General features: G+C 50.3%; 1 protein-coding gene across 1 annotated transcript; it reads left to right on the plus strand.

The window, feature by feature from the left end:
- The first annotated feature begins 2,110 nt into the window (after positions 1-2,110).
- Positions 2,111-22,110, plus strand: ADA (adenosine deaminase). The gene is made up of 11 exons (XM_066330625.1): positions 2,111-2,185; positions 9,709-9,770; positions 12,937-13,059; positions 13,177-13,320; positions 14,117-14,232; positions 16,442-16,566; positions 18,166-18,237; positions 18,492-18,593; positions 19,338-19,405; positions 19,820-19,949; positions 20,350-22,110. Exons 1-11 carry the CDS (start codon positions 2,150-2,152, stop codon positions 20,449-20,451), a joined length of 1,080 nt encoding a protein of 359 aa, XP_066186722.1. The 5' UTR covers positions 2,111-2,149; the 3' UTR covers positions 20,452-22,110.
- The last annotated feature ends 1,400 nt before the right edge of the window (positions 22,111-23,510 follow it).

Below are 23,510 nucleotides of genomic sequence, written 5' to 3' on the forward strand. Positions count from 1 at the left end.
ATTTGTACCCTGCCTGGACCATGTTGTTTTTGTCCAGACCATCTATGCACACCCAGAGAGAGGAGGAGTGTTTTTTCCATATTCAGCACTTTGAGAGCTTTGGCAGCTCAAAACGATTTTAAAATATATGCTGTTTATTCCTGCTGGTTTTCCATAAGCCTGGTTAGTGCAGTCTCCTGGAAGCCCTGAGTGGTGCTGACCCCACACTTGGCAGCTAATGATTACTTTCCTCTGCCAGTCACTATTTTGTAAAGAATATTTTTGCCTGTTAGCTGTGGCTAATAGGCTTTGTCTGTACAGCATGGATGCAGTCAGGGCATCCCTGAAAAGTTGTACTTAATAAAAGAGAACATGTTGATGAACCTTCCACACCAGCCAAGCCCTGGGCTATTCCCACAGGCTCCATTGCAGTGCACGTACCCAAATAACCTTGAGATTTGAGCTGAAAAACTACTGTTTTCTCAATGCCCACTTGGCTTTGGGGCAGAAATTCCATCACTGCTCTCATGGCAAAGCTGGGGAGGAGTGACAAGGGAGGCCAGTGACATTTCCCTGTGGAGCAGTGAGGCTGTAGCATGTCCTGCACTCACTAAGCAGTGCCAGCACCAGTTTGCAGCCCCTGGTTTCAGGGCTGCTCACTCTCCTGGGCTGTTTGTTGTCACCTTGTTGTCACCTGGCTGTGACAGCACGGGGCTGGAGGAGCACCCAGCCTTCCCCATCCCCACAAGCAGGGCTCTGTGTAGCTAATCCCCTGCTGCCAGCTTCCACAAACAGTGTCCATCTGGAGTAAACACAGCTGGGGAAGGAGATGAGGAAACTTTATTTTGCAACCATTTGTGGTAGTGTTCACAACCACAGCCCCAAGTGCTTTCTCTGCTTACGCACCACAGCAAGTAACAATAGTATTTTTCATTGATATAATGACTTTTGTCTCCAAGGCTCCCTGCAGACCCAGCCTGTGGTCTGGGGATGGCCTCACCTGGGCAGGTGAACTCCTGTCATGAAGAATTAAACTGTGGTCCTTGACTCTGTGGTGATTTTGGAAATACCAGCTGCCCGGTCAGTACCTTTGAGAAACTTAGATCTTATCTCACTCAGGGCTGCATATGGGCCCCAGGGATGTTCCCCAAGGGTCAATCTAGGGAAGGGTCCATTTGGTAAATTTGCTTTTAGTGAGGTGGGGACGTTAGGTCTGGAATGACTGAACCTCTGCCCTCCTCAGTATCAGAGAATCTATGCAGAGAAGAGCAGACAAAACTTCTCTGGAAGTGTTTTTTTTTTTTCTGTAGATACTCAAAATCAACCTGGACACGATCCCATGCAACCTACTCTAGATGAAACTGTATTATTGGGGGGGCTGGACTAAATAACCTTCAGAGCTTCCCAACCATTCTGTGATTCCGTGGCTTTCTGCCTCGCTGTCTACAAAGATGTGGGCTCCCATGTGCATCGCTCACGGGAGAGGAAAGCAAGAGGCAGAGGAGCACATAAAACAGGTCACTGAAAATAAGAAATGAAAAGCTGAGGGTGAATTTGCAGGAGCTGCAAGCAGATGTATGGTGAACTGCAAGCCACCAGACAAAATAAAGTGAGTCACTGAGCAGCAGGTTTGAGAGCAGGAAAGGTTAAAACAAACATTGTTGAATGCAATCAACAAGTCAAGACTGCAATCAACGCTAGAGTTTGCTTTCCTGTTCTTCAGGCCGAGCTATCACTTTGTCCTGTTCTATTTTTTGCCCGTGTCATTGTTGCAGGAGCAGGTCCACCTGGGCCCTCAGCTCCTGAAGGAAACACGAGCAGGACTGCAGGAAGGGTGGGTTTAGATTAAACGTGAGGGAGAAATTCTTCCCTATGAGAATGCCGAGGGTGGCACAGGTCGCCCGGAGAAGCTGTAGCTGCCTCTGGATCCCTGCAAGTGTCTAAGGCCGGGCCGCACGGAGCAGCCTGGGCCAGCGGCAGGCGTCCCTGCCCATGGCAGAGGGCAGGAACGAGGTGGACTCGAAGCCTCCCGCAGCCGAAGCCGTCCCGTGTGGCCGTGTGCCGGCCGGGCTCTGCGGGCGCGGGGCGGGCCCGGGGCGGGGCCGGCGGGATCGGGGACAGGAGCGGAGCGGAGCGGCGGCAGAGCGGCGGCGGCGGCGGCAGCGGCAGCATGGAGCGGGCACAGAGGATCTTCGGGGGACCCAAGGTGAGCTGGCAGCGCTGCCAGAGGCGCAGTGCCAGGAACCGGGCGTGCACCGGCACCGAGGTGCTGTGAGCGGGAGCGGGGAGTGCCCGGGGCTGAGGTGCCGTGCCCGGGGCTGAGGTGCCGTGCTCGGGGCTGAGGTGCCCAGTGCGGAGGTGCCGTGCCCGGTGCAGAGGGACCCCAGGCGGAGGTGCCCCGTGCGGAGGTGCCGGGCTCCGGTCGTGCCCCGCAGCCGAGCGGCCGCCCCTGCTCTGTCCGCACGCCGGGCTGCAGCCGGCCGGGAACTGGGGCGCGGCTCGCTGGGGATGTGTCCCCCGGGACAGTGCTCGGTGGGCGCTGTCACCCCGCGGTCCCAGGCGGGCGCTGCGCTGCCCTGGTGCTCCCCGCAGGGACGGGCACGGGCTGTCCCGGGTGTCCTCACATCCCGGGTGTCCGCACATCCCGGGTGTCCGCACATCCCGGGTGTCCGCACATCCCGGGTGTTCGCACATCCCGGGTATCCCGCACATCCCGGGTGACCCGCACATCCCGGGTGTCCGCACATCCCGGGTGTCCACACATCCCGGGTGTCCGCACATCCCGGGTGTCCGCACATCCCGGGTGTTCGCACATCCCGGGTATCCCGCACATCCCGGGTGACCCGCACATCCCGGGTATCCCGCACATCCCGGGTGTCCCGCACATCCCGGCTGTCCCGCACATCCCGGCTGTCCCGCACATCCCGGGTATCCCGCACATCCCGGGCGTACCGCACATCCCGGCTGTCCCGCACATCCCGGGTGTTCGCACATCCCTGGTATCCCGCACATCCCGGCTGTCCCGCACATCCCGGCTGTCCCGCACATCCTGCCGCCGGAGCGATGCGGGCCCAGGCTCATCCCAGCGGCCGGCCGCAGACACGGCTCTGCGGGGCTGGGGCTGCACATGTGGCCTGGCTGAGGAAAGGGGCAAGCTCTGAAGGACCCTGCATCCCAACCACTACCGTTGTGTGCTAAAACAGATGTTTTCTCTTGTGTTTTTTTATTTTGTTTTGGGGGTTGATTTTGTTGGGTTTGGGTGCTTTCAGTTGGGTTTTTTTGTTTGTGGTTTCGTTGTTGGGTTTTTTTCTCTTGCACATTGAGTTCAGTTATTCTTCAGATACCCATGACACCACTTTGGAGCACTCTCTGACAGCAGGCACCAGTCTTTCACTCTCTCCGTGCCCTGTATACTCCATCTCTGGTAGGATCATAAGGTAATGTGTTTACTATCCAGATTGTAAAATAGAGAAGGAAGAAGATGAAACAGCTGTGGGTAGCAACAGTCCTGTATCTGATGGAAGAGCACTGCCTGTGCTGCAGGATGGCTCAGCTCTCTGTGGGCAGTGGTCTGGGTAAGGTGCTGTATGGGGAGCAGCTCTGCCCGGTTGGGCTCTTGTGGGAATGTAGGAGTCAAGGCAGAAGAGACCAAGAAAAGTGATGTGAGAGTTGTGGTGCTGCTCTGGGAGAACGTGAGTGGTGGCAACTGCTTGTTGCTTTTCCACAGAAGATTGTCTCCAAAACCACTAAAGGACTGGGGAGTTTTGCTCCTGTTTGCATCCTCTCCCAAACTGTTTATCTCTCAGTTGAGTTTGCACCAGGAAAGTCACACATACTTGGAAAGGGCAGTGTGCACAGGTCTGTTTCATGTTTCATTCCATCACTATGGTTCCCTTTCCAGGAAGCTGATCCATGCAATAGCAGGCAAACGTTGATACCAAGATCCAGGGAGCATTGGCAACTGCTAATAGAATAGTTAAAGCATTTTTAAGTCCACTTCAGTTTTGGGAGATGTTGGTGCTTCATCAGCTCCACTAAGAAAAAAGGCTGTTTCACCCCAGGTGATTTTAATCTTTTGGCTGAGAGAAGCAACTTAAGTTCTTCTTTCATTTGTGCTTCCACTTTTCCACTGTATGAGAGACTGGGATACCAAAGAGAAAGACCTAGGAAAAACTGCAGGGTTTTACTGCTAAGATCAGGCTTCTGTTGTCTGGCTATTGGCAATTATGAGACTGGTTTTCCTGACTCAGGCAGTCCCTTTCAATCCTGTGAACCTGCTAAGTCAGGCTTGGGGAAAAAAAATGGGCCTGAAGTCAGTTAATGAGCCCTATTCATTCCTCTGGATCCTCTGCCATTGGGAATGGTCAGTTTTGTGTTTTAGAGATGTTTCTGGTAACTGGAGCAGCTTCAGGCCCAGCTGAATGTGGGGCCGGGGCTGCCTCTGCGTTTTTCAAGAACTCGCTGACTCCCGGTGACTGCAGGGATGAACAGGAGGACAACTTTGAACCCTGCTTATCGTAGGCCATAAAAGAACAGAAAAGGTTGATATTCCTTTGATGTCAACTGTGACCCTTTCTGTTCCCCAACCAGAGCAGAGACCATGTCCTTGCTCACTGCCCTCTTGTTGTAGGCCAGCCCCAGCCTGGGGGTTTCAGGACATGTGGCTGTCTTCTCCTGCAGCTTCCCTGTGCCTTGAGCTGTGCTGTGGAGGGTGGAATGGGAATGGGGGTTTCTGGGGTCAGGTCCACTCTCTCCAGTGGCTGGTGTAGCTCATTTGCAAAGTAATCATCAGGTGACATGGGGCAGGTGCTCCTGCAAGGCACACTGTGTGTGTCAGCCTCTCAGAGAAGAGTGGCTGCTGACCCAGCCTAGGTGGTACCAAAGATGCCTATGCTGGCTGTACCCAGGGGGTTTGAGTGGATGTCCTGCCCCACTCCCTGTAGCACTGCAGACTCTCCCTGCCTGTTGTGGGGATGGCAAGTGCATGATGGTGTCTTGAGGATGATGTTGGATTTGGCTTGTCCACTCCTTGTGCACAGCCTGACCCCTGACTTGGCATGGATCAGAGCCTGGTGCTGCTGAGCCTGCACTGAGCTCAGGCCATACCTTACACAGTGGTACCTTGTGTGCTGAATTCTTTAATAATGGGGTACAGGGATGCTCGTGGATAACTTTCCCACATCCACTTGTCAAACGTGGTGACAGTAAGAGGTTGTCTTGGTGCTGCACAAAGTGCCAGGACTCTGTGCATTGCTCTGAAGCAATGAACCACTCCTTGCTCCAGGCAGGTGTGGGTGTGAGGTCTGTGGTGGGTTGGTGGGCACATGGCCCTGCCACCCCATGGGAACCATCACCTGTGATGACACAGCCACCGTCGCCTATTAATGTCACCAGAAGTCTTATACTGAGGTCAGTGGAGGTTGAGTGGTTGGTGCCAGGAGGGTGGTACTAAAGCTGCTCAGCACTGGAGCATCCTCCTCTTCCTCAGCCACCCAACCCATAAATCGTTGTCCAGGTGTGTAGAAAGCACAAATATTTCCTGCAGTGGAGCACTGGGGCTTGTAGCCCCCCGTGTTTCTCTTCTAAAGGCTCACCCCAAAAGCATGTGACACGTACATCTCCCAAATGCATTTGTGCTTTCCTGAGGTTTGAGGACAATGCTGTGCTACTTCCACTTCACAACTCTCTTGGGGCACTCTCACCTCTTGCTTCTAAATGAGCATTTGAGATGAACTTAGGATGAGGAACTCTTTGTTCCTAACAGCACATTTCCATAAAGCCAGTCTTTGGGGAACATAGTTAATTGTTTTTTGCAGTGATTTGCCATGCTTATCTAATAATTGACAAATTACAGCTGTAACTACCCTGGTTTTCAGCCATTGAGATTAATAGAATGAACCTAAATTACTACCTTTTAAGAGGCTGATAAATAATCCTGGGCAAAGTCACTGTTAAGGGTTTTAAAATGATGCAGCTTTATCAGCTGCCTGATTATCTATTAACATCTGCTGGAAACCTCACAATAAAAGGGGCAGACTGGCTTTGGTCTTTGTACATATTTTAAAAAAAGACCCTAAAACCACCTAGTACAGAAAATCCTTCAAGTGCCTTAGCTTGAATGGTTCTTTTTATGCCATGTAATGGGGCAAGCTGAGCAGGTAACTGTTCTGCCATGGTCCACTGATCAAACCATAATAGAGAAATTGTGTTGACTGAGGATGAAAATGCTTTGAATGTTTGGTTAACTTTTTCCCCTTAATTTCACTAAAATGAAAATAATCAGACTTGATCTTGGAATGGAACATACTTGTTTGAGTACCTTCATTTTCTGTTTGAATTTATTTTTGAAGCTTATAACATCTCAAAGAAAACATTACAATATTTTTAGAGAAGTCAAGCCAGAGCCCTTAAAACTTCTCCTTTTTTAAAAACCTGAACCAACTTGCTGATATCTGCACTAATGAGTCACGTGAAGTGGTTGAGCTAAAACTTTTTTTGCATAAAAGTGGAAACCACTGGGTTTGGTCTGATGGCCTTGCTGGGGGCTGTTTGTGCTGAGGGTGTACAATTTACAGCCCTTTGAACGTTCTTTGAACCCATCCCTCTGGCTTTCAACAAGTCTAGAGTGAAACTAGAAGTTTTATTGCATTACACTCTGGGTTTTTGATGCGCTGGTGGGAGGTCAGTGGAGGTGCAGGAGGGACTGAGGGATTCCTGCACAAAGCTGGTCCTGAGGGTCTTCAGTGTACCTGGGAGATGAACAAAGCTCCTTCCTCAGGAGAGCCTTGGAGAGTTCTGCTGCTTTCTTATTCTGAATCAGAACAGGTGGTACCACATCCAGCTGGGCTGTGAGAAGGGAAATGATCAATCTGGTCTGGTGGGTGGCATCCCTGCCCACGGCAGGGGGGTTGGAACTAAATGACGTTTAAGTTCCTTTCCAACCCAAACTTCTCTGTGGTTCTATGATCAGTGATCCTGGAATGGTTGAAGGCTCCTGTCCAGCGCTGGTGCAGCCTGTGGTGCTGTTCAGTTCCTTCACCAGGTGTTGAGATCCCAATATAACACGTGTGCTCGTGCTTTCTCTGCAAATGAATCACAGTTTGGGGTGGTAGACCACATGCACATGGAACTGTGTGCTAAGGAGCAGAGAACTCTGGAAGAAGCCCTGGCTCCTGCATTCACCTAATTTCTGCTTGCTCAGGCATCCTCCCCTGGAGCCACAGTTCAGAGAAAACTCTTTCATCCTTATCTGGCTACTTTCCTTGGCTTAAGGCAAGGTCGTGTCACCCATTTGGATCTGGAAAAGACTTGTGCTTTGTTTACCCGAAACAAACAGGCGGGAAGAGAGCTGAAATGTAATCTGCAGTGAGCAGCCTCCCACAGACCTGGAAGCCCTCAGGGTTTGAGAGCAAGGTGCCCAAGGCAGATGAGCTGCTGGGTTGTGCCTTTGCTGATTGCATCCTTATCTGGAGCCCTGTAGGCACACCTTTCCATCTTCTCTTGAATGTCCTTTGGCCATGGAAATAGCATAGATTCGTTTGCAGCTGCAGAAAACTCTGCTCTGAAGCATTGGTCTTGAGGAAACCCAAAACTTATTTGTTTTAACAGCATTGCACAAGGGTTTCTTAACACTTGGTTTAAGTGTCTCTGGACCCAAAAAAAGGCTGGCAGGGGACAAAGAGCCTGTTACTTATACTGGAGAGGAACTTGCTCTACAAGCATCTTGCCTGCAGAAGTGGCAGGAGGAGGTGACTTACATAGATGAAGGATGCCATGAAATCTGCTTTCTTATTGATGGAAATGTCATGTTGGGATGTTCTTGCAGGAAACCTTTGAAAAGTGTTTGAGGGAGAAGGCCTCAATAGACTCAGGTTGCTTTGTTTTTAAATTCAATGTGAGAAAATGTCAAGCCTGTAACTTCATCAGAAAGTCATAAGGGCTGTTGAATACCTCAAGGAGTGGATCTTGCATGGTTTTGAAATAGGGATTGGAGCTCAAGACTGGAAAACATGCCAGGCGTCCACATCTGGCAGTGCAGATCGTGTTTGTATCCTGTTATTTTATCTGCTGCTTTGTAGGACATTTAGTCCTCATAAGCAGGATTGCATAACTCAAGGAGGGGGGAAAGATCGGGTTTTGCCCTTCTTAAATCTTCCTCTCTGTAGATTCAGATGGTATCTTAAGGGTAGGAGAAGTGGTGGGGACATGTTTTTGCAATCTGCTGTCAGTGGTGTCCGTGGGCGTGTCCATGCCTCCTGGGCCAGCTGACAGACCAAACTGCTGGTGGCAATCCTTAGCCTGCCCCACCTGCATTTTGCATCTCTCCAGTGTTTCAGTGGCACCTTCATGGCCATGATGTGGAGATGGCCTGAGCCCCAGCACTGTCCCTGCCCTGCCTTTGGCAGCAGAAGTGGCCAGTGAAAGCCCTGGCAGTGAGTCAGGGGTCTCTGCCTGCAGGGCAGGGGTGCAGGGCTGTGTGTGGGGCTGGGGGTGAGCCCCTGGACATCAGTGTATGCCCCAGAGGTGGGCACTGCCAGCCCTGGGCCAGGAGCTCATAGCACCTGCTCTTGGACACTTGCAGGCACCACTTACTCAATTTTCTCCCAGCTCCTTGTAGTTATTGTTTGATACATACCCTGATGCCAGAGGGTTTGTGGGTTTTAATTAGTAACCCTGGGTAGTTTAGTTATCCATGCAAATATCCAGTCCTCTTCTGAATCCTACTCCATTCTTACCCGTGGCACCCTGCAGCTGTCATCTCTGCAGGAAAATGCATAGATGTTGTAACTAAATGTCCATGATGTTATAAGTAAAAGGAACCTTGTGTATTAAGTTTCTAATCTACAGTTTCATTTAAAAATACAATAAAATCAAATATGCATTTTGTTGGCTATTTCGTTACTTAAAAGGAAACAGTTCTGGAAAGATTGATATCTAGCTGAAACATTTTACAGCTAATACTTTCCTTCCCAGATCGACTTCCAAATCACATTTGTCATGTTCCTCCAAAAGCCTCAGTTGGCTAATGGAAAAAGCTTGCTTTTGCTTTTCTGGATCTCTTTTTCCAAAATCCAATGTTTCAGCAATAACAGGGAAATAGGGCTTCAGAGTGAAAAGACCTGAGTTACTGTCCTAGTTTTAATGAGTAAAAATTTAAGTGGTTTATTTTGAAACCTTGTTAGCTCTATGGGGTAACTTATGATTATTTTTTACAGCACCTTTGTGCCATGGGACTGACCCCTTGTGTAGGATTAGAGAGCCTGTAAGCCCTGATAATGCCATGTAATTAACAACCCATCAGGAGCTGATTCTTGGAAGTGAAATCAAAGGTTTTGTGTAATGACTCTTAGCAAATTAATTAGTGTTTGGCTGCCTGTGATTTCAAGGAGGAAGCAAGCTGGAAAATGAAGGTGTTTGGAGTTTGCTTTTTTCACTCCTCCTGAACTCTAAATAAGGACAGGGCGGTTCCTAAAACTTACTGGAAACAGGATAAATTTCTGAAGATTCATTAAATGTGTGAGCTGCATCAGCCATAACAAAATATTTAGACAATACTTAGATACTGAAAAATAAACTTTATAATGATTATATTTAAAAAAACGTTTATATGTCTCCTTGCCATGGCTTTGTCTCTGTATTAGCTACATTTACACCTATGTGAGCACCAGTTACTTCTCTCTGAATTATTGTTGCAGCTCAAGAGTACCTGACCCATTTCTCTTGTTGCAGGTAGAGCTTCACGTCCACCTGGATGGAGCCATCAGACCAGAGACCATCTTGTATTTTGGCAAGTGAGTTGTGGGGGGAAGGAAGCTCTGGGAGCTGCAGTTCAAAGGCATCCTCCCTTCTACTTCTCCAGATCTGTGACACAGCAGCTCCTGCAGGCAGCAGACCTGGCTGGTGCTGGTGCTGGTTCTGTCTCTGCCCAGACCTGACTGCACCATGTGAGGACTCTGAGCACACCCCAAAAGACACTGGGGCTCCCCACGTAGCAGGAATGTGACTGAGGTGGTGCTGGGTTTGTGAGCTGGGCAGGCTCAGAGGAGCCACCATGAGAAAAGTCCAGACAATGTCTCATAAAGAGCTGCCTGCCTTTGAAGTGTACCCAGGGCACAGCAGAGGTGCTGTACTCTCATTTCTTTTTCCATATTCCTAGTCACAAACCAAGTGGAATGACAGCAGGCCAGGAGTGTTGTCTTGGTGGTGGTGCTGCTCCACATTTTCAGAGGGAAAACCAGCTTGGGTGCCCTTGGCTGCCCTGCTGCCATGTGCATTTGAATTTGTCTGCAGTCAGGGAATCACTCTGGTGTGGGTGACCCAGGGAAACACTTGGCAGTGACTTAGAGAGAGGCTGTTTCCTTGAGAGAGTCCACGTGCATCTTCTTTCAGTGGAGATTGTGTGGGAAGCGTGTGGTGAATGATTAACCTGTGTGAGGGCCTGGCTCCACATTTGTAAGCAAAATAAACAAGATTTCTCCCAGCTGTCACTGATACCCTCAGATCAAGAAGGTGGCAAGGGTAAGGATTTTGGGAAACAGCTCTTAGGCACAGCTCTGGTATTTTCAGGAGGAAGTCAGTTCTGAGGAGGAAGGGAAGTGGTTCTGGCATCCTGTGAGCCCAGCAGATTCCAAGGCAGTGCAGTCCTAGAGGGAAATATTCTTTCTGGAGTACTTGTTCTGCAGGGCCTGGCCTTTTTTTTTTTTTTTTTTTTTTTTTTTTTTTTTTTTTTTTTTTTTTTTTGCTGTGTAGTCAGAGAAAGGAGAATGGGTCAGGGCTGTCCATCCTATCTTTTTCTGGATGCTGGCATGGTGAAGTCAGCCAGGACTCCTGCTGGTGGGCTGCAGGGCTAGAATACAGGTCCAAATGAACAAAAGAGTTGCTGCTGACTCCCTGGGGCTCTGCTAGGTCTCTCTGCCTGCAAACAGAAAATGCCAGTGTAGTCCCCTAGGAGAATTGTAGGAGCCCTGAAACCCAGGAGGCACTTGCTGTCTGGGGATTCTGTGCCAGGATCCTTTCTTCGGGCAGAAACCTTCATTGCCTGAGTGTGTCCTGAGTTCCCTCTTATTTTTAAACAGCCCTGGCATCCCCCTGAGCTGCCAGCCCTCGGGTGGAGCAAGGCTGTGCTATTCATGGGCTCTAAAACTTGCACTCACACACAGAAAAACCAGTGGGCCAGTGCAGAAGGCTGTAGGGGACTGACTGCCTTAATAACCTCACCTTGGGCACAGAAAGCTGCTTGAGGTCTATTTTTAAAGGTAAAGATCTGGAAATAATTTTGCTAGGTGCTGTTTGACCATGTGCACAGAGCCCCAAGCTGCTGGGATGCACAAGCCCCCTTGGGCAGTGCACTGCTGAACTCAGCTGTTTATAGAAACTTTGCCTCTAATTCTGTCACGTCTGGGTCAGTCTTTGCATCATTCCTGCTCAGCCAAAGGGCTCAGAGCTGTGACAGACCCCTCACAGGGACTAGGTGTCCCCAGGAGAGGTGCCATCTCTGTGATGGGATGGTGTGTGTGGTGCTGCCCGTGGGCAGGACACCGAGGTGGCAGTGAGGACAAACACATGTTCCCCTCAGGCCACTTTGTTTCAAGAAGAATCCCACCTACAAAGAGGCTTGGATAGGGCAGCAGCAGCTCCAAAAGCCACACTGGCATGATCCAGCAGTTCTCCTCATCCAGAGGCGTGATTCCAGTGTGGATCATCCCAAAACTCTGCCACTGGTGCCTGCATGAAGGCACTGCTTCAGGAGGCACACAAAAGAGATCAGGGAACTGGCTTTGCTGCAGGAAACTTTCCTGGGGCAGGTGGAAGAAGGTGCAGGTCGGTTCCTGGAGCAGAGACTGATGTGTTAGTGCCATGGAAAGGGCAAGGCAGGGAGGAAAACCGATGCCTTGGCAGTGAGGAGTGTTCCCTGCTGAGTGCCAGCAACTTAATCTGTGCAGATTGTATGTGAGGGCTGAGCGTGGGGCTGGTTTCCTTCCTGGCTGAGTGGGGAAGGAGCAGTGTTTACCGAGCCCAGGGGTTCTTTGGACTGTGTCCCTGCATGGCTCATTGGGATGGTTGCTGGCACTAAAGCTGTCTGTGGTGTTTTGTCTCTATTAGCAGAGTTCTCCCATCAATCAGCTGTAATTCAGTGTGGCAGGAAAGAGGATTAAAAACAAATGTCTGGTTATTATTCCAAATTTGCTTTGGCTTGTGCAGGGTACCAGAGGCTGGGGGTGGCAAAGGCTGCCCAAGAAGCTGCAGCACCCTTGGCTGGAAGCCCCCTTGATCTCAGCTGTTATCCCCTTGATCTCGGCTGAAGGAACTCCTTCACCCACTCGGTATTCCAGGTGCTCCTGGGAAAGATGGCCTCTTCCCTCTTGGAAGCATTTATGTGGGCATTAGAGTGTCTGTCCCTTTGGTGAGAGCAGCTGTTGCTGTTTGTTCCTGTGTGGGAGATGTTCCTGTCACAGGAGATGCCAGCAGGATGCTGGGCTCAGGAAGCAGCTCTCTCGCAGGAGCTGCTGGCACTAAACCCATGAGCCACGACACCTCTGCCTGTGTGATCCCAGGCCTCAGAGCATCTCCTTGCTTTTTCAATCCTTTGAGCCTGCATAAGTGGAAATTAACTTTTCTAAAGAATTTTGGCAATTCTGCTGCTATATCTAGGAGGTGCCAAGAAATAATCCAGAGCCCCTTTAGATGAACCTCTTCTTAAGCTTAAAATGTGCCCTGGCTGTGTTCCTGTAGGGTCAGCCTGGGCTTGTATTTTGGTTTGTTTGTGCTTTGCCTTCCTCTCTTCTGAGATTCAGGGCTCCATCCACAAGGAGATTTTGGAAGGACAGCGTGTGCTGTATCTTTCCTGTGAGGAAATGGTGGTCGATGCTGCCAGCTTTGGATGGGATTGGTGTATAAAATGGGCTGATTAAAAATGTGATAACCTTCCCTGTCAGTAATGCGTGACTTCATTTCCAGGAAAAGAGGCATCCCTCTCCCTGGGAATACTGTTGAGGAGCTCATGAGTTATGTCAGCTATGACACACCACTGACACTTCCCAAGTTTCTAGAAAAATTCAATTATTACATGCCTGCCATTGCGTAAGTACCCTGCTTTTTTGCTTTTTACCCCGCACAACCCTGGCAGGATCCCTTGGCTCAGCCTTGGAGGTCCCCTGTGGGTCCTGAGGGTGACAGGACCCACTGCCATCCCTGCAGGGGTGACCGTGAGGCGGTGAAGAGAATTGCCTACGAGTTTGTGGAAACAAAAGCCAAGGAAGGAGTCAGCTACGTGGAGGTCCGGTACAGCCCTCACCTCCTGGCCAACTCTGGTGTGACTCCCATGCCATGGGGACAAGCTGAGTGAGTGATCCTGCTGGGCTGGGGAGCTGGTGGATGGCTGGTTGGGCATGGAGAAGACATCCCCATGCCAGTCAGCCACTGTGCATTCACAGGTTGCTGTAACAAACCTCCTCTCTCCTCCTGTGCAGTAAGAGCCAGCATGCTTCCACCTCTCTCTCCCATCCATAGAGTTTTTCATCTTAAATACCTCTGTGTGCTGCAGTGTTTTAACAACCTTTGCTCTGGGCACCAAGTTCTGCATGTGCAGAGCAGCTGTGCTCAACCATCTGGCTGAAGCCCTTCCCTGGGAGAGGGAAAGAAATGTCCACATATGGACTGCCTGACCACAGAACGGGAATTTGAGCTGGCAGAGGTGGTGGGTGGTGTTGGAAGAAGCTCATGGTCTGATCTCTTCCTTTGATGTCATCCCCTCTGTGGTATGGAGCTCTTATTAAATCAATGCTGCACTCTGGGGCCCCTCCAAAGTGTGCTGTGGTAGGTGCTGAGCCCTGGGCTTGCCCCTGCCTGGCTGCAGAGAACTGTGTGCTCTAATGAGATGCTCTGGCAAAGAGAGGGTTCCTCTGCTCAGGCAGGATGGGCACCCAGTTCCCCAAGGCCTTTCTGAGCCTTAGTGTCATCTGTGCCTGCCTCAGTGCTGGTGTCTGATACTGGTGTGGAAAGTGCTCTGGGTGGTCTCATTGGGTGGGTGGGACCTAGGGCAGCCTTGTCCTTCACGGGATGCTGGGCTGGAGCTGTGGCTGCTGCCTGCTCCCTGGCAAGTGTCTGGCCTCCTGCTGATGGCTTTTCTTCCCTGCAGGGGAGACCTCACTCCAGATGAAGTGGTTCAGCTCGTCAATCAGGGACTGAAGGATGGAGAAAGGGATTTCCACATCAAAGCCAGGTCTATTCTATGCTGCATGCGCCATATGCCAAGTAATGTATTGCAGCTCCCCTGCTGCTCTGCTCCCCTTCCCTGAGGCGTGGGGGGGGGATGTCCCTGGGGCTGGGGCCCTGCAGGAATGTGGGGACAGCCCCAGTCTGAGGGTCTGATGCAGGACCAGACAGTGCTGAGGAGATTCTGGGGGTCCTCTGCTCCTTTCACTGTAGGGCAAGGGTCTGCTGGATGCAGGAGTGGGGGTCTGTGGGTACAACCAGCATCAGAAAGGTCTTGCTAGAGGGGCAAAAGGGGCTCTTCTGTCCTCTCCTGGGAGAGCTGTGATCTCTGCTCCCTGCCCAAAGGCCAGAGCTCACCTTGGGCCAGTAAAACCATTGGCACAGTGAGCACTTGCATCGGCCATGAGTGACAGGGGCTCTGAGAGCAAAGGGTCATGGAAGGAGGACCAGGCATGGCATCTCACACTTCCCTGCTCATGGTCCTACAGCAGGATGCTCCTTCCTCAGCCTGGGTCATGGGCAGCCAGAGAATCCTCTGCCAGCAGCCACTCTCTGCTGGCTTAAGCTGAAAATGCAAGGCACATATAATTAAAACATATGTAAAATGTTTTTTATAAAATCAGCAGCTCTGACAAATAAGTTTGTTGCTAACAAAGGTGCTGTGAGCCAGAATAGGAAGAAAACTCAATTTCCAGCATTTCAATGGGCTGCTGAGTTTTGCAAGCATCTTCCTCTAGGGAAGGATGCAGCCTGAGAGAGGCTGTGTGACAGTAGATATTTTATGTGAAGATTTTATTCTGAGTATCTTCATATCTCACACCAGTCTTATGTAGGCCTAGTAGGGTAGATGGTGGAAAGATTTTTCCCAGTGAGTACATGATTAATCTGTGTCTAGAAATGTGAAAAATCATATTCTTGGAAGCTGGTAGATTTGAGAGTGGGTTGTTTTTTTTTTCCTGCCTGCACAGTCAACACCAAACAATACTTTGCAAACTTGATCCTTGTATTTCATTTCTGGTTTCTAGGGAAACAAAAGTTTTTCTTTGTATAAACTGGAGAGCTGTAAGGCACAGTCAGTCTGATATGCAGTCCCTGCCAGTGCTCAAGTGGTAAAGGCAGGAGGTGGCAGGAGCATCCAAGGGTGTGCAGCCTGCACTTTACTGCAACCAGCAGAGGTGGCATTCTCATATCTGTGTCCCAGGGCACCAGCTGATACCCAGAGCCAGTGACATGCTTGCTAAAGAGTCTTTAGCAGTGCATTCAGGATGTGCTGCACAGTGAGGAGCCACCCTGTAATTAATGAACTGTTGAGAGAAAGGCAGAGATACCAGCCAGAACCTACTCATATTAAATTTGTTAATAAAATAATGACTGTAACCCAGCAAGTTGGAAAATGGTGGAAAACAAAATAGATGCATACATCATCCTGGTGTGTTCATATGATTTGGGATTGTCTGTACACAGAAGGTGCATGTTAATTATTAACACCACTGTTTATCTCTGTTTCTTGGCCTTTCTGCTAAGGTTAAGTGCTATGTGAGCTGTTAGATGCAGTTTCTTTCTCAGAGGTTATCTATCCTAGCCAGAGAGAGCTCTGAAGCAGTTGTTGGCCACTAGTCTCTTCCTCACAGATGGCAAATAGATAAAACTTCAGCTCCTTCCCACCAGGAGTAGAATCCTTGGGAGAGTCAAGGATGCCCTACAGCAGGGCTGTAGTACAGGGCCCCCAGAGATCCCTCCCAGCCCAATCTCCTCCCTGACACAGCTCATCTGGTGGGACAGTTCTTGCCTTTACCCTCACCTTGCCCAGCCCGGGAAGGGATGAAAGCTCAGGAGTTGAGGGATTTCTCCAGCGCACCGTATTACAGCCCCAGGGCAATGCGGTTCATCTTACCTTGAGCCAACTGCAGCAGTCACCACTGCTTGGAAGTTTTTTAATTAATTTTCCCCCTGCTTGCAGTGAGCAGAAAAACATGATGAGAGCAGTTTTATAGCTGGTGAATGCATTTGATTTCCCTTTCATTGAAAACAGGCTGATCAGTTGACAGCTTTTATTTGCCTGAAGATCACAGAGATGACAGACCTTTCTAGGAATTTGCCAGCTTTCTTGTTGAACATCATATTTTGAGAAAGACTTAAGAAAATAGCTCTAGCCTTCTAGTTGTAGGACCAGGATTTGCTTAGAAAAATGCTGAAGGTGTGACTCTTATGAATGCTTCCTCCTGAATCCTGGTGCTGCCTCTTCCAGGCTGGTCCCCAGAGGTGGTGGAGCTCTGCAAGAAGTATAAAAATGACTCTGTGGTGGCTGTTGACCTGGCTGGAGATGAGACCCTGAAGGTGGAGGATTACTCTGAGCATAAGAAGGCTTATGAGGTTTGTGGAATAAGTTTTCATAAAGAAATTACAAGAAAAATATATATTGAGGGGATGTGTGTGTGAAGGGACGCTTTTCAAACTACAAACAGCTGGGACAGATTAAAAATTCGTTGCAGCTATTAAAAACATTGTTACATAGCCGAAGTATTTGTTTATATTTCCTAAATGATTAATGGCAGGCATCATTACTAAAACATGGCCTTAGAGCTGGGACTTGGCTCGCTACCTTGCAGCACTGAGTGTGACAAGAGTGACAGGGAGGCCAAATCACCCCCCACCCCAGTGCTGTTGGCTCCTGGGGCTTGGTGAAACCACAGCCGAGGCTGGAAGAGACTGGCCTTTCCAGTCTGGCAGAAATCACCCAGGGAGCAGAGGAGAAGCTGCACATTTGCAGGGCTTTTATCTGATCATCTCGAATGCAAACACTGGAATGGCTTCAGGAGCTCTCACCAAACCTCAGCCTTGGCAGTGGCTCGAAGGGAGGGGGACACCCTTGCTCCTTTTTGCTGGTGGAAATTTGGGGTTGTTAGTCCCCACCATCAGTGGGGAAGGAGGAGGAGGTTGTGCACCGTCACTGACAAAGAGGGTGATGGTTTGCAAGCAGTGCTCAGGTCTGAAAGTACATGGGGCTTCACCCCATCCGTGGGAGCTGATACAAGGCTGGCCCGTACTGCTGTGCTGAGTGAACAGGGTGATTATAAACAATGCCAGGGGAACAGGCGTTCATTAACTGATGGGAAAGCAGTCTCATTCTGCCCTGGTGGACCAGCAGTACCCAGGTCCAGCCTCCTCTGCCTGAAGCATTCATCTTGTCTCTGTGCCAGGGGCTCACTCAGGCTCTGAGATGCTGAGGAACTCCCCCTCCCATCCGTATTAAGGAGCTGAAAAACACTCCTTAGTGCAAATCCCTGAAGGACTGTCTGTGGAGAACGTCTGCTGCAAGATGGGGCTTGCAGCCTGCCTGCTGCTGCCAGCTGGATGGCCCTTCTCCAGCAAAGCAGGAGCCAGGCTTCCCTCCATGCTCCATGGCTTCCCAAAGCCTAGGTGGCCTGTGACCCCCTGGCAAAGAAATTTCCAGGATGATCAGGGAGCTGCACCCAAAGCTGCTCTCTCAGGGTCCTTAGGGCTGGGCTGCCTCCAGCCCCTTACAGGAGGGAGGTGCTCAGTGTCAGAGCACCTGGCACTGTCTTCATCTCTTCCATGGGGTATTTCTGCACCCTCCCAATGTGGCTGCAGCTGGTCAAAAAATGTAGAAGTGCCAAGTGTGGAACTGCTGCAAGTTTCATGCAGAAAGGAAAGTGGTAGAGGAAGAGGAGCTCAGAGCTTGCTGCTGTCTGGAGAGGAGGCAGTGGTGAACTCAGCCAGTATTAAAAGCCCAGGAAGAGCCTGGCTGGGCTCCAGCAGAAGATAAGCAGGATTTTTAAGTGTCTCTCTGTGTGACATTACTGAGCTCTTGCAGCCCTTGGATTGCAAGGCTCGTGATCTGTGGGCTGTTGGCACAGGAGCCTTGCTGTGCCCCCAGAGCAGTGCCAGCTCTGAGCTTGCTGACCTTGCTGCAGGTGCTGGGACAGGAGCAGGTTCTCCCTTGTTTTGCAGGAAGCTGAGAGGTCTGGGATCCATCGCACTGTCCACGCTGGGGAGGCCGGCCCGGCTGCCATGGTCAAGGAGGTACCAGGAGTTCCTGACACAGGGCAGGGAGGGACAGGGGTGTGATGTGTCCTGCACTGGGGACAGAGGCGTCCCAGTCCTCCCCATACCCACACAGAACACTGGGACATGGGCACAGATCTGACCTGCTGTCTGGAAAAGGACACCCCAGGGGTTCAGCGGTGTGGGGTGTACCTGCAGTGGGATGGGGTCTCTGGGCAGGCAGGGGCTGAGCTGTGCTTGGAGGCTCTGAGTGCTTTTCCTGTGCTCTCCAGGCAGTTTATGTCCTGAAGGCCGAGCGTGTTGGCCATGGATACCATGTCGTGGAGGATCCTGAGCTCTACAAGGAGCTGCTGAAAATGAAGATGCATTTTGAGGTACGGAGTTGTGGTGGGAGCGTGACAACCAGGTAGCTGCTGTCTGAGTGCAAAACAAGCCCTCACTTGGGGTGTGCTACAGCCATGGACAGGACCTGACACCCAAATGCTGACCACATGTACAACAACAGGGATGTTGTGTTTAGCCCAGATACCCAAAGCTCCTCAGGAAAAACCTTGGGGACAAACCTATCTGTTTGCTGGGATGTGCTGCAGGGAGCACTGCTGAGCACAGCAGCTTGTGGGAGGGACATAGCAGAAAGAATAGATCCTTGTGTAGCCAAGAATAAATTCTGGAGGGCTTATTCATTGATTTATACACCTCAAGCCTGAAGCTCGTCCTTCCACAAATCTGGCTGCTGTACCAGAGCAAGTCTGGTTAGAGGGTGGAAATGCCTGGCAGTTACAGTGCATGTAAGGATAGATTTGCTTTTCTCCAGAATGGACATATCCAACTAACAGAGGGACTATGTACTTAATGCAGGTGGTTTCATAACTGTGATTGGCACAGGGCTGGTGCCTGACTGGCCATGGGCAACATCCCACGGGCCCTTGTCACAGTCATGTGGGCCGTGGGCTCCTTGCATCCATCTCCTGGGGCACGCCCTGGTCTGTCAGAGCAGTGCTGAGAGGCAGCTGTGACCAGAGCTCTAATCTGGTTTAAGCAGTGTGCTGAGCTATACACAGCTGGGGTTCAGATCCATGTGGTTGATTCTGGTTTTCGCACTTAACTCTCCCAAACAGGTCTGCCCTTGGTCCAGTTATCTCACTGGAGCGTGCTCTCCGGACTTCACCAAACACCCTGCAGTACAGTAAGGCTTCTCAATTATGTGAAATCACAAATTACTAGGATTTGGGTTGATTACAACTGCTTTATTGCTTTACAAAGCTAAGGCACATCTAATTATGTAGGACAATGTGGCACATCCATGTCCTTTGGCACAGGAGAGCCTGGTGCAGCTGGAGGGGTGAGGGGGTCCCTTGGGGAGGCTGTCCTGTCCCTCCTGCCCTGCTCTGAGCTATGGGGCACAAGATGCTGCACCCCAGGCACTCCTGGCAGGTCAGTGCAGAGCCATGGGGGGACAAGCTGAGCCTTGTGCTTTTCTCCAGCAGTGCCAGCTGCAGAGACAGCCCTGAGGTCTTTGGTTTTTTTGCATTTCACCCTGAGAACTGCACAGTATCTCACCTGGTGTTCTGCCCACCAGTTCAACCTGATTTCCTTACAGATTTAAGAAGGATCGTGCCAACTATTCCCTGAACACGGATGACCCCCTCATCTTCAACTCCACCATTGACAAGGACTATGGCATCGTGAAGGAGCACATGGGATTCACTGAAGAGGAGTTCAAGAGAGTTGTAAGTTGGCCTTGGCTGGGTGCTCTGCTGGTGTCTCAGTGCAGCCCAGAACAACCTGCTGGTTTTTCTTTATAAGCTGAAGAGTTTTTAACGGAAACCAGAAAATTCTGCTCTGGCCTTATAAGCAGGAAAGTAGGACCAGGCTCAAAGTACATATCCCAAAAATTCCAGAGTATTTAAAGACCTTTGCTTTGTGCTGGTCTCATTTCTCCTGGGACTGCTGCTAGTGATGGGCCAGAGCAGTTGGCATAAAATAAGGCCATGGAAACAAATCTGAGAGTGGAAACTTTACACTCTCCCTCGCCTGTTGCTGCTCAGAGCCAGGTGCTGGGATGTGCACAACTGTGTGTTCATGTCTGATGTGTCTTAATGTCCCTGTGTTCCCCCTTTGCCTCCTCAGAACATCAACGCAGCCCAGTCCAGCTTCTTACCTGAGAAGGAGAAGCAGGAGCTGCTGAACAAGCTGTATGAAGCCTATGGGATGGTCCCCAGCGCATTGTGACCTGTCCCTGGGAGCCAGCGTGGAGCAGAGCCCTCCTTCACCCGTGCCTGACTCTCCTCTGTGCCAGTGGGAGCACTGGCAGGAGGTGCCCAGAGTCAGTTTCTATTCCTGGCAGCCCTGTGTTGACCCTTACAGTGCTCATCAGAATCAGACTATCCCATACACCTACTTGCACCCCACAGACTCTCCTGAATGGATATCCAGCTTCCTATCCTGCTGTTGTGCAAGCAGACTGGATCTGCCTGCTGGCCTGACTCCCTCCTCCACCTGCTGGTGTTTCTGTACTGCAAATGCAAACAGAAAAACCTCCCCTGCATTTTTCCCCCCCTCTTCCCCTGCTTTACCTGTCCTGCCCCACTGACCTGCCTGGCCCTTGCTTGCAGTGCTGAAATAACCACTTTCAACTCTGGCTGCAGCCTGGGTTAATCTTCACCTTTCCAGGGAAGAGGTGTGCTTTTCAGACACAGAGGCTTTATTCCTGTCCCTGTGGGTGGGAGGGTTTGGTGGCAGCTATATTTACCCAGGGTTAGTCTTGTACTAACAAGACTGGAACAAGCTGCAAGCTGGTGCTCCTGCCCGTGCACAGGTCCGAAGGGCATTTAAAACAAAATACAATTTTCTTGGCCTTTCTTGGACAAGTTCGGTTTTGGACAAGAATTCCCATGTATCAAGCCTCCCAATGTCACTGCTGCAGAAGTGCACACCTTGGGCTCAGGCCCAGCTGTGCTCACAGCTGACCATGACCATGCTCACATATGCATAGGAAGTTGGAACATAATTTTATCACTTCGGGCCAAAATCTGCCTTCTGGGATTTTTCCCACTTTTTTACTCATCTTGGAGAACTCCTGTGAACTGCAGTTTGATCTTCCTCTTACCTTTGTTTAGGACTTGGAAAAAATGTGATTGATTGCCTGATTTAATGATTCTGCCCACTTTCTGATTTGACACAATCATTAGGCACTCTTCAGGCTGAATAAGTAAATTAACTTGGACCCAATGTCACACATTGACTCGAGTCCAGTCTGATTGCTTCTCTCACTCAATTATGACACTGGCTGGAATTCAGATCCTCAGTTTGGTGCAGAATTTATACAGAGAAACTCACCAAAAATTCCTTAGTGATTTTATGGCATTATAGTGTTTTTACTCAATAAGCAATAGAGCTGTGCAGCCAGAGAAGAGACCATTGTTTTCTTACCCGAGTGTGTGGTGTGCTTTAGCATCCCAGGGTCTGCCAAGATGCTCACTCCAAAGATACTGTACCAAAAAGTTGCCTTTGACAAGAGGCCATGGTCACCATTGCCACGGACAGACCATGGACTGATCCAGTCTCAGCCAGCAGGGATGGTGTGCTGGGAGTATTTCCATTCTTTGTGGGCTTCCATATTGGTCTTCAGAGTAAAATACTCATCTCTGAAGTACGTGGTGCATACATACACATAGATAGATAAATGAAGATGAGAGAGTGATTTTCTTACTTTTATAAAGCAAAAGATGAAAGTATCACTTTTAGGGACATGATTGTGGTAAGAAACAGGCCTTTTTTTGGTCATTTTTCTCCAAAAATTATTTCTGAAGAAGAGTTGCTTATTTGGGTTCTGGACAGTTGATTGTTAATCCTGTTTAATAAAATAACAAATTTATATTAAAAGAGAAATCCTTGTGCCTTTCTGCTCAGGGGTGACTGGTAGGGACCGTGGCCTGTGGTCCTTGACCCCTGCTAGACCACAGGGGTTCATTGATAGGTGCCATGGGGGTTTTGGTAGCTCGATTGCTGCCTTCTCCTGTTGCCAGGTTGCAGCACTTTGCCAGCCAGAGGGAAGCCTGCTCCCTTGCCAGACAGCCAAGCTGGATTTATGGCTGCAGGTTGTTCCAACCTCCCCTGTCCTTTTCCCTTCAGTAATCCAGGGCTTTGTACCACTGCTAGAGCAGCAATGCCATCACGGGGTACTCTCACCTTTCCAGCTGTTTATCAAAAACTGTCACTTTTTTCCCAGTCTGCTGGGTTTTGCAGAGTTGGTTGATGCTCAGAACCAAAGAGGAGCAGTTTTGGCTGCTGGGGTACACTGTCAGTGTGGGCAGGGGAGTGTTGGCCCAAAGGGTTTGGGTCATTTAGTCCTTGGTTAGACTTTGACTAGTCTGGCTGAAGAGAAGGGTTTGGAGCATCCCTGTGCTCAGCAGCTTTGCAGACCAGGATGTGGCTGGATGAAGGCAGTGCCCTTGGTCCTGCAGCAGTCAGTGACAGTGACAGTGGCTGAGCTGGCTGTCACTTGCAGGGGGAACCCGATGCCTCTTGCCCATCCCCTGAAAGAAGCTGGCCAACAGGTTCCTACTCTTCTGTCTAAAAATACTTCTGAAACAGATATTTTCTGACCAGGGAGAGCTAAGATTAGCCCACATTTGACTGCTGGAGGTTCTTGTGTGGTGCTCAGTCCTTCTGCACTGCCTTTCAGCTGTGTGTGTGTGTGTCAGCATGAGCCAAAATTACTGTTCTGTGGTAAGCAGAGCTGGAAATGGGGTTTAAAGACACAGCTGTGCAGCCAGCCAGGCCCAGGAGCTACCTGCTGGTTTGCCCTTGGGCATGGGAAGTGGGAGCTGGCCCTTGGCTGCTGTCTGGGCATGGCTCTGCAATGACACCCAGTCACTCCAGGAGCCCTTTGCCAAAGCAGCAGCCAAGGCCACTCCTGGCTGCCAAATCCTCCTTTCCTGTAGGGGCTGGAGCTATGGACACCTCTGTGCTCACCCCATGGCCATCACTTCTCACTGGCAGTTCTCTCTGTCTGGCAGCCACTTCTCTGCTGATTTATGGCCTTGTTTTGGCTGAGAAATCTCAAACTTTTAACATTTAGTTCTTCCCTAGGCTGTCAGGGAGATGCTTGCCCTTTTGTCACCAGTGGAGAGTTTCCCAGGTCAGCTCTGCCCTGTCCCTGTGCTGGTCAGGCCCAGTCAGGCTTCTGTGCTGCTTTCATTGAGATCAGTGAAACACCAGCACTGTTTCTGTAGTTCTGTAGAAGGAAAACAGTTCTTCCCACTGGCACCAATCCTGCTGGTGCCTGG

The sequence above is a fragment of the Sylvia atricapilla genome, chromosome 16 (genome assembly GCF_009819655.1).
Source record: "Sylvia atricapilla isolate bSylAtr1 chromosome 16, bSylAtr1.pri, whole genome shotgun sequence".
Lineage (NCBI taxonomy): Eukaryota > Metazoa > Chordata > Aves > Passeriformes > Sylviidae > Sylvia > Sylvia atricapilla.

Excerpts from the sequence above, each read along its gene's own strand:
- ADA (XM_066330625.1), top strand. The coding sequence starts at position 2,150 with ATGGAGCGGGCACAGAGGATCTTCGGGGGACCCAAG. Across the intron at positions 16,567-18,165 it reads AGCATAAGAAGGCTTATGAG|GAAGCTGAGAGGTCTGGGAT; the intron begins GTTTGTGGAATA and ends CTTGTTTTGCAG. Across the intron at positions 18,238-18,491 it reads CGGCTGCCATGGTCAAGGAG|GCAGTTTATGTCCTGAAGGC; the intron begins GTACCAGGAGTT and ends TGTGCTCTCCAG.